Here is a 10,137-nt window from a genome sequence, read left to right as displayed (position 1 = left end):
TGGGTGAACTAACCCTTTAAACTATATCATTGCTATAAGATTACTTAGGGGTTTTGGCAGGGGGAAAAAATCTAACATATTACAGCTGTACACAGGAAAGCTGCTCTCACCACTCATCCACATGTTCCCTTAAAAGTAAGCATCTTACAAAGCCCTACAACACACGTGTAACACACTGAAATGCTAATCAGATCATTACCAGTGCTAGTGACTTATTCATATGTATGTAAGTGTGTTATGTTTGCTTCCTAACATAATATCAACACACCTTGAGATATTGCAATGAATTAATGCTTTATTCTAAACAGAATATATCAGTCCCTTATTTGTACAAAAATACCTGAAAAGGTTACAGTTAGAATTTGTAAGCCATTCAGCTATTTACAGAACCAAACAGAACACATTATCAGTACAGAATTTGAAAAGAAGAAACATTTTTTTCTATCCATATTTTTGTTTGTTTGTTTCATTCCCTGAAATACATAGATCCATATTTATTTCTATTTTACTTACATTTATGGGCATGAATTTAAAAAAAAAAAAACAATTGTTGGGTAAAGGTACTGATAAACTATGCAGTGGAAGAAGTCACAGAAGTTCTGCTTTGCATTACAGTGCACACGTCACATTTGTTATACTATGTTGCTATGACAAGAGCAAGAATTAAAATCAGATCCACAAAATTACACATTAAGTACATGTTGTTCATTAGAAAGGACTACTTATGTATAATGCAATAACATGAACACTGTAATAAAAAGCAGGACCTCCTCTTTCATCACAACTATACTTGTGACAAATGGTCACAAATCCTCGATCAGTAACCATAACCTGAGAAAGAACACCCTCTCAGGTCGACATTAGTGAAGAGAGAGAGGATGGGCCGTGGGGTTTTGAGGCACCTGATATACATATGCTTTAAAACAACAGTTCGCTCAAAAATTAAAGGTCTGTCATTATTTATTCACCTTTGTGTCATTCCATATTCTTGCATGGAACACAAAAAGAGTTATCTAGCAGAATGTCCAATGATTTGAGGGTGAGTAAATGATGACAGAATTCAAATTTTTGGGTGAACTATTCCTTTTAAGAAAGGGATAGTTCACCCAAAAATTAAACTGTGGAAGCTATATGATACAAATCCTACAGTCATTCCAGACGAAACTGGAATATATTGAAGGCCAGAGATTCGTCAAGAGAGAAAAAAGGAAAAAAAAGAGAAAAGAAAAAACACAACAATGTGGTCAAAGACTCTATAAAAAGAAGTACACCGTTAGTTTAATAAAAAGAAAAATACAGAGAAGTCTTGGTGGTCCACAGGACCATTTTTAAACAGCCTCCACTTCAACCCTGAGCAACCCAGTTACATTCATTTCTTTTAAATATAAAAATGACATTTATTTCTTTCATGATAAACTCTCAACAGATCACACATTTCGCAAATGCTGCTACCAGCTCCTTTCAACAACACTGGGGAAAATGCAAAGAAATTCCATCTTTGATTCATATTAAAGAAACATTTCTACAATATCTACAAGGCATAAATTTGTTAGCGTTTTCATAATAAGAGTATTTGTGAGAATAAGTGAGTTTTTAAAACAGCAATTTAGCTTAATAATGACCTTCAATGACTAAAAGAGTTCAAAGTCCAGTTTCCTGTCAGCTCGATGCAAACATAACATATTCTGTAAGGTCAATTAGCATGACAAAGCAACATAAAATAGAATAGATTCAATATTTACACACTTAACCAAATAATAAAAATGCACTAAAATAAGTCAAGTTTCTTCATTGTATATGCCTTTGTGGAGAAAAAAATAAAAAATAAAATTCTGCATCCAAAAATTCAGTGTGGTATCTACAAACTTGAGTTAGTTGTACATAAATGGAGTGTAACTATAGTGTCCTGTTGAGCTGCATGTTACATGATCTATTTAAAAAATGAAACAATGCTGCAAATGAAAAACATTTGTATGGACAATGTGATTGTAATGTAATACGGTGTTAACACAGAAAGGATACCCCAGCTATTTGGATTGTGAACAGACATTCTGCTCACTTTAGACTGAACGGCTAACTGATTGACAGGTAAGTTAAACACTAATGATACTCAGACTACCTAGTTCACCAGTAACATATAGTGAACTAGTCTTTAGGTAACCTACAACTTCCTTCTCTGGCAAAATCCAAAAATCATGCTTTCACTTTAAATGATTTCAGAGAAAAAGAAAAAAAATACCTATACCGTCACAACTCAATACATCCATCTGTCTGAACCAGGCAGAAAAAAATCCTGATATACTGATACACTTGAAATAGAGTACATCGAAACCGGTTGCTGAATACGTTAACCAATCAGCTTCGTAACTGAAAGTTAGTTTAGTCCTTGGCTGGCTGATTGTATAGCTTCACTTATCAAACCCTGAAAAATAAAGACAATAATGTCAAAGCTTGTGTGTGTATGCATTTATGTGCTTGTGTCTTTTGGTGAACGTAAGACCCACCCAAACTGCAGCTAAATCAACAATGACACACACTCAACCTAAAACAAGGCTTGAATTAACTTAACTGACATTGAGAAAGACATTCAAGTGAATAAAAATAGCGCTGACTTAAGCCCTGCAGTCTATTTCTGTGGATAAATCATTAATCATCTAAGTACTATCTGATCTTACAAAAACTGATATCATATCCTTATTACATGGTAGCTTGATTCTGATTGGCCAATCTCTTCCATGTCATGCAATCAAATAGTTTATAGATACCGTGTAATACCTTGTAATAAGTGGCATAATGTACAGTAAGCCAGTTACTATTGCAAATTAAACCCCTTTGTTTCAGGAACAGCTTTTTGAGATTTTTTTATTTTATTTTATTATTATTATTATTTTTGTGATAAAAGCCGGCTGATTGTACATTATACCTTACTTAACTGAATGGACATGAATTATATATATATGTCTTAGAATACATCTACGAACTATGAAAAAAAGATTAATGTTACTTTGTGACAGTTAAAACTACTCACAACAATATGGAAATTTGCTAGGGATAGACCTTAATTGTGTAGACGCCATAGTTCAATTAACGTAAATGGAAATAAAGCTGTCAGGGATATATGTACAATATTCTGTTCAAGGGTTGCACTGTTGGATTGAAAGCAAGGTAACACAACAATACAACCCACTGAACAGAGTGTACTGTATGTCTACCATACGATCCGTGAAAATGGTGTTCTAGATTGGGATACTGATGAAGAATTAGTGTTAAAAGTTTCAAGAAAGGGGGTCCTGTTAATTGAGGTCCGAAAAATTCACAAAAAATGTGGAAGAATATTATCGAACAGCGCTGAGAAAAAAACGAAACTAAATTTCAAGTAATCAAATCCAGATAAATAAATAAATCTGTTGAAGCAATACTTAAAAATGATTGCGTCATTTGCATTTATCTATGTAACGGTCTCTGGGTGAACTTGGAGACATGGTGGCTATGCCCTCACAATCTAGTTTAATACAATATAGGTACATACTAAAAACATGGCTCTTTCTTTACATTGCATCACAAGTACAGAAAAATGTTTTTTTACACATCCGTTGTACCATGGACAAGGCAGATTAGAAATTTGAACCCCGCTGTTCTGTGGGTGTTCTTAGCCCAGGCTTCACAGTGTGCTGTCCTCAAAACAATCTTTCGAAACATGGAGAGAAAAACAGAAACAACAAAACGGACTGGAGCTAGGACTAAAGATGACAGCAGTTATAAAGATTCCAGCTTGTTGATCTAGCTCCTGATAGACTGCGACCTACGGCGAAGTTCCCAGCAGAGGGTTTAGTGGTTATTCTTCTCTGAACTCGACAGACTCTTAAAAATCAAGGCACCGTTCCTAAAGGATGTGGTGAAGATGTCAGGCCATGTTTACTCATGTTTAAAGGAATAGTTCACTCAAAAACTAAATTTGGGCATTATTTCTTTCACCTTTATGTCCTTCTTCACAAACTCATTTCTGTTTTGTTTTTTGTTGAAGAATCATTATCACAATTTCTTTACTCTGGAAGCGAAAGTAGGCTAGACACGAGCTTGGCCGGAGGAGAAGAAAGTCAAAATCAAGACCAGACTCATATTTTCATGATCTTGGTCTTGGGAGCATTTGGACTTGGTCTTGACTCAGACTCGGCCCTCTTCAGGTCTTGGTCTTGACTCATACTCAACCTACTCAAGTCTCGGCCTGAACTCAAAATGAGCTGGTCTTGAATACGACATTGTCATATGGCTTCAAAAGACTTGATGAGTCGCATTTAATACTTTCATGATGTCCTTTTTGTAAACTGAAAGCCGTGGTCTTTATGAACTGTCTATGAAATATAGTTTATGGAAAAGACAGTCATATGGTTTTGGTACAACAGTATTGTAAGTAAATGACCCAATTTAATTTTCTGAGGTTAACTATTCCTTGAAGGAGTGACACGTTACTTCTTGGAATGGCCAGTAGAGAGTGCTGCAGGTTATGTTTTGTGATGGGGAAGAACTAAACTAGAGTTTAACATGAAAAAAAGGCCAAATGCATTTATGCAATGAGAGTTGTGTGCTCAAGACGATGAGCACATAAAAAAAAAAACAGTATGTCTAAATATTCTAATGATTACAGGTGAAAAGGATAGAAAGCACAATTTTAACGGAGAAGTCTTTTCACAGTACTGAATCCACCAATCGGCTGTCCACATCTCACAGGACATTGTAGAATCAAACCTGCTTAATTTATGAAAGCAAAAATTGCCATAGCTTGTTTGTTCCTGGTTCATGAGTGCAAAATAAAATCAAATATGCGATTTTAAGAGTGTTCTGCTGCTCTTCCCAAACCACTATCGCATCTGCACAGTTCAGACCGCGGATCCTGAAAACTCCCTCCGGATGATTGTCCTGAGAACCTGCTCTGGCCACGGTCGAGTGTGCAGGTGTCCGAGAGGTTCATCAGCAGCTAACACACAAGCTTTATTTCCTTTATTTCTTGCTGTTCCTGTTTGTGTTTGTCGTTTTGATTTTCTCTCTCCTTGACAGAGAGGGGATCTCGCAGTGTGCTTTTCTCCAGCCCAGCAGCACAGCATTACACCACAGCACACGCCGTCTTAAGTGTTTTAGTGTCTTTAGGCGGAATCAGGCATATGGAGGTCATAAGGCCACAGTGGTGCAAGGGTGTTTAAGTTTGCAAGGCAAAACTCCTCTGTTCAGCGTGTAGAACTCCACCAACTGGATCAGGTCCGTGAATTTAGTGGCGCCATCGTCGAGGCTCAAAAACATTTGACCGTCTTCTTCACACTGGAAAAGGGACGATTAGTTAGTAATTTATACAAACATTTTATATGTGCAGATGCTGTTTCATGCATTCTGAAATGTGTCAGATTGCAATTTCAATTAATGCAATTTAAATACGTAAAATATTCTAAACTGTTGGATTCTGCAGTCAGTTTTCTCTACTGGCTGAGCTACAGTTTGAAAAGATTCTTGCTGAGCATGTCAATTGCAGTCATACTGACATGTTTACAGCCAGATACCTGATTAATAACACAGTTTAAAGGCACAACCTTTTGAAGTTCGTCATCTACGGAACACAAATTAAGATATTTTTGATAAAATCTGATGGCTCACTGAGGCCTCTATTGCCAGCAATGTCACTGAACCTCTCAAGATCCAGAAGGGTACTCAAAACAGTTCATGTGTGTACAGTGCTTCTACCTTAATATTATAAAGCGACAAGAATACTTTTTGTGCGCCAAAAACCCCCCAAAATAATGACTTTTCAACAATATCTAGTGATGGCCAATTTCAAAACTCTACTTTGAAGCTTAACAAATCTTTTGTTTCGAATCAGTGATTCGGATCGTTTATCAAACTGCCAAACTGCTGAAATCTGTGACTTTGGCGCTCCGAACAACTGATACAATTGATTCGTTAAGCTTCATGAAGCAGTGTTTTGAAATCGGCCATCACTAGATATTGTTGAAAAGTCGTTATTTTGGTTTATTTGGAGCACAAAAAATTCTTGTCACTTTATAATAAAAAGGTAGAACCACTGTACTCACATGAACTGTTTTAAAATATGTTTTAAAGTACCTTTCTGGATCTTGAGAAGTTTGGTGACATTGCTGGCAATAGATTGCCTGGCAAGTCCAGAATGATATATCTTCTACAAGATATATCAGTCTGGTCAGTCCGCCCTCCGTCGCGATTCGAGTCAACTCCAAACCGTACCGTGCAATCAGATTCGTTTATTTCAGTGACGCAAACAGCGTCACTCTAGTGCGGCGAAAGTCCCTTCAATATCAACAAAGATTGCGCACTGGAGACCCGAGAGTTTGTTCTATTCAGCCGTGAATTCAGTTTTAAATGTCCAAAAACACATTATTTATTTACTTTTCGCTGTTGACTCTCTTGTCACTTTGCTAACGTCATATCCGCCCTTCTCTGATCGGTTTACTCCGCTTCCAGTTTGCTCGGATTTGCTCCGCCCTAGAAATCGAATTGGATTTTCCAGGCAAGGCAATAGAGGCCTCACTGAGCCATCGGATTTCATCAAAAATATCTTAATTTGTGTTCTGAAGATGTTGTGTTTTTTGCCTGGCACATTCATTCTCAAGTTAAAAGGGGTATTCAGTAAATCTAATGCATTTTAATTTTGTTTCAAGGAATACTAGACAATATTTTAAGAAGTGTTATATGTGCATCAGCACAGAAAGTTAATATGCTACATGTTCTGAGTACAAGAAATTATAAAATCTCACCGGTAAAATCTGGAAATGTTTGATTTTCTGATGGTGACACAGTGTAAGTACAAACGCCTTAGGATTGCTCTGGCTGTCCCTCAAGAGAAACATTCTGTTGCAGAAAAAACAATTAAGTGTAAGTATCTGTGACATAGATAGAACAGAGAAGCATCCAGCATGTTTTTGAGAATAATTAATGAGCTATGATATGTACCCATCCACTCTCCCCTGCTGATGGATCATCTTGTGGGACTCCTCTCGTGAAATACGACCATGAAACCACAGCTGAGTTCTGTGGATAACTGGATCAGAGGAGATACAAAATTCCTTTAAGACAAGAATAATTGTGGGCAATTCTCTATATGGAATGCTGTGCACATTTTATGCTATCTTTCCTTCAAAAGCATGAATTTCACATTCTTATTTTGTAAGGATCTCATCTACACAACCTAAATAAATTAATTTTCTTTTCTTATTAAAACGATGTATGATAGTAATGATTTTAATTTTTTGTTACAGATTTAGTTTTTCAATTTTACTTTCATTTACAATCAAATGTTTACTTTTTCTAAATTAAAGAAATTAATTATTTTATTCAGCAAGGATGTCAAAATGCTCTAGAAAGTACCTCCACTTAATGATGAGGGGTGTAATGGGCTGGGACTTCCTAGGATATTCATACGCTGACTTCTCTTCTGAAAAAAAGACAGACACAAAAACCAATCAATCAACTCTAAGATTTCTACATCATGCTACACTAAATGGACAAAATTATTGAGACACATCAACAGGGACTGTAATGACATTTGCATTCTAAAAACATAGATACTAATATGGAGTTGGTGCCCCCTTTGCAGCTAAAACAGCCTTCACTCTTCTGGGAAGGCTTTCCACGAGATTTTGGAGTGTTTCTGTGGGAATTATTGCCTGTTTATCCAGTACAGAGCATTTGTGAGGTCAGGCACTGATGTTGGACGAGAAGGCCTGGCTTCACAATCTTTATTCCAGTTCATCCCAAAGGTGTTTGATGGGGTTGAGATCAGGGCCTTGTGCGGGCCAGTCAAGTTCTTCCACACCAAAATCATCCAACCATGTCTTTATGGATCTTGCTAGGTGCACTGGGGCACTGCCATTCTGGAATAAAAAAGGACCTTCCCAAAAACTTTTCCCACAAAGTTAGAAGCATAGCATTGTTCAAAATGTCTTGGTATGCAGAAGCATTAATATCTCCCTCCACTGGAACTAAGGGGCCTAGCCCAACCTCTCAAAAACAGCCTCATACCTTTATCACTTCTCTACCAAACTTTACAGTTGGCACAATGCACTCAGGCAGGTAACGTTCTTCTGGCATTCCCGAATCCCAGACTCATCCATCAGACTGCCAAACAGAGAAGTGTGATTTGTCATTCCACAGAACATGTTTCCACTGCTCCAGAGTCTAGTGGTGGTGTGCTTTACACCACTCCATCCGATACTTGGCATTGTACTTGGTAATGTGAGGCTTGCATGCAGATTCTCGGCCATGGAAACCCATTCCATGAAGCTCCCGCTGCACAGTTTCTGTGTTGACATTAACACCAGTGGAAGTTTGGAACTCTTCAGCTATGGAATCAGCAGAACATTGGTGACTTTTATGACATAACGTTGTCTTCCCCTACATGGCTGAGTTGCTGCTGTTCATAAACAAGTTCACTTTCCAATAATACCACTTAAAGTTGACCATGGAATATCTAGCAAGGATGAAATTTCATGAGCTGACTTATTGCAAAGGTGGCATCCTATCACAGTACCATGCTTGAATTCACTGAGCTCTTCAGAACGACCCATTTTTTCCACTAATATGTGTATATGCATCTGCATTGGCTAGGTGCTTGATTTTACAGACCTGTGGCAATGGGTCTGATTGTGACACCCAAATTCAATAATTAAGAGGTGTGTCCCAATTCTTTTGTCTATACAGTGTAATTGATTACAAGTTGAAATGGTATTTCAAATATGCTATTGACAAATTTTACAGTTCTTTCTTATTGATTACTTATTATTCTGTGTTGTACTGGTAAACACTCTTTAGATACATTAATGATCTCTTCTTTCACCCATCCATAGAATGTCATATACATACATACACTCACCAGCCACTTTATTAGGTACACCTGTTCAACTGCTTGTTAATGTAAATTTCTACATTTCTAATTTCAGCCAATCACATGGCAGCAACTTAATGCATTTAGGCATGTAGACATGGGCTGTGTCTGAAATCGCCTTCTACACCCTCAAATAGGGCACTATTTAAGGGGACAGCCATTTGTAGTAGTGTCCAAAACCATAGTGGACATTACCGAGTGCACTCATACAATCCCACAATTCATCGCAATAATGAGTGTACAACCGATGTGCACTCAAAGGCTAGAGTATACCCACAATACACTGCAAGAGTTGCGCCGCATGCAAAATGAATTCATGAATCCCACGTTTGACCAGAAGATGGCACCCACAGCTGAATATTTAATCCATCCACTTCCCAATGTGGCTATACAGCGTAATATCATATCAATTTATTTTTAGTTGATTATTAAATTGCTTAATTAAGATTTTTTTTTTTTTTCATTACTACCAGAGCTGCCAGTTTGCTAAGTTTCAAATGAATATTAAAAAGCAAACACAAACTATGCAAAAGCGGAAGCCCTTCCGGTGCACTCAGTGTCCGAATTTACTCACTTGTTTTCATTCACTCCTTCAAATGGACTGTATTAGTGGACTATTGTAGGGAATAGTGAATGAGGGTATAGGGGGCAATTTCGAACACAGCAATGGTCAAGACGATCTGCTGAATTTCAAATTGAGCATTAGAATGGGGAAGAAAGGTGTTTTAAGCGACTTTAAATGTATTATGTTTGCTGGTGCGAGAATGGCTGGTGTGAGCATTTCAGAAACTTCTGTTCCAAAAAAACAGAAAATATCCACTGAGCAGAAGTTCTGTGGGTGAAAATGCCTTGTTGATGCCAGCGGTCAGAGGAGAATGCCCAGAGTAGTTTGAGCTGATAGAAAGACAACAGTAACTCAAATAACCAGTCATTAAAACCAAGGTATGCAGAAGAGCATCTCTGAACACACAACATGTCGAAGCTTGAAGCAGATGGGCTACAGCAGCAGAAGACAACACCGGGTGCCACTCATGTTAGCGAAGAACAGATAACCGAGGACATAATTCACAAGGACTCACCAAAATTGGACAATAGAAGATTGGAAAAATGTTGCCTGGTCTGACAAGTCTAGATTTTCTGCTATGGCAATTCAGACGGCAGAATTTGGGGTAAACAACATAAAAGCATAGATCCACCCTGCCTTGTATCAACGGTTCAGGCTGCTGGTGGTGGTG

The 10,137-nt window shown here is 37.6% G+C and overlaps 1 protein-coding gene across 5 annotated transcripts in view; it reads right to left on the bottom strand.

Moving 5' to 3' along the window:
* Positions 1-275: 275 nt before the first annotated feature.
* The window catches only part of grb10b (growth factor receptor-bound protein 10b), a 127,181-nt gene continuing 117,319 nt past the window's right edge, over positions 276-10,137 (bottom strand). For all 5 annotated transcript variants that reach the window (XM_048152294.1, XM_048152297.1, XM_048152295.1 and 2 more), the window contains exons 14-17: positions 7,387-7,453; positions 6,973-7,060; positions 6,777-6,870; positions 276-5,313 (exon numbers count right to left, since the gene is read on the bottom strand). In XM_048152294.1, coding sequence (XP_048008251.1) covers positions 5,167-5,313; positions 6,777-6,870; positions 6,973-7,060; positions 7,387-7,453 — 396 coding nt within the window. In that variant the 3' untranslated portion in view covers positions 276-5,166. The remainder of the gene's footprint in view (positions 5,314-6,776; positions 6,871-6,972; positions 7,061-7,386; positions 7,454-10,137) is intronic.

This window comes from Megalobrama amblycephala, linkage group LG13 (genome assembly GCF_018812025.1).
Source record: "Megalobrama amblycephala isolate DHTTF-2021 linkage group LG13, ASM1881202v1, whole genome shotgun sequence".
Classification (NCBI taxonomy): domain Eukaryota; kingdom Metazoa; phylum Chordata; class Actinopteri; order Cypriniformes; family Xenocyprididae; genus Megalobrama; species Megalobrama amblycephala.
This window is presented reverse-complemented; position numbering and strand designations above follow the sequence as displayed.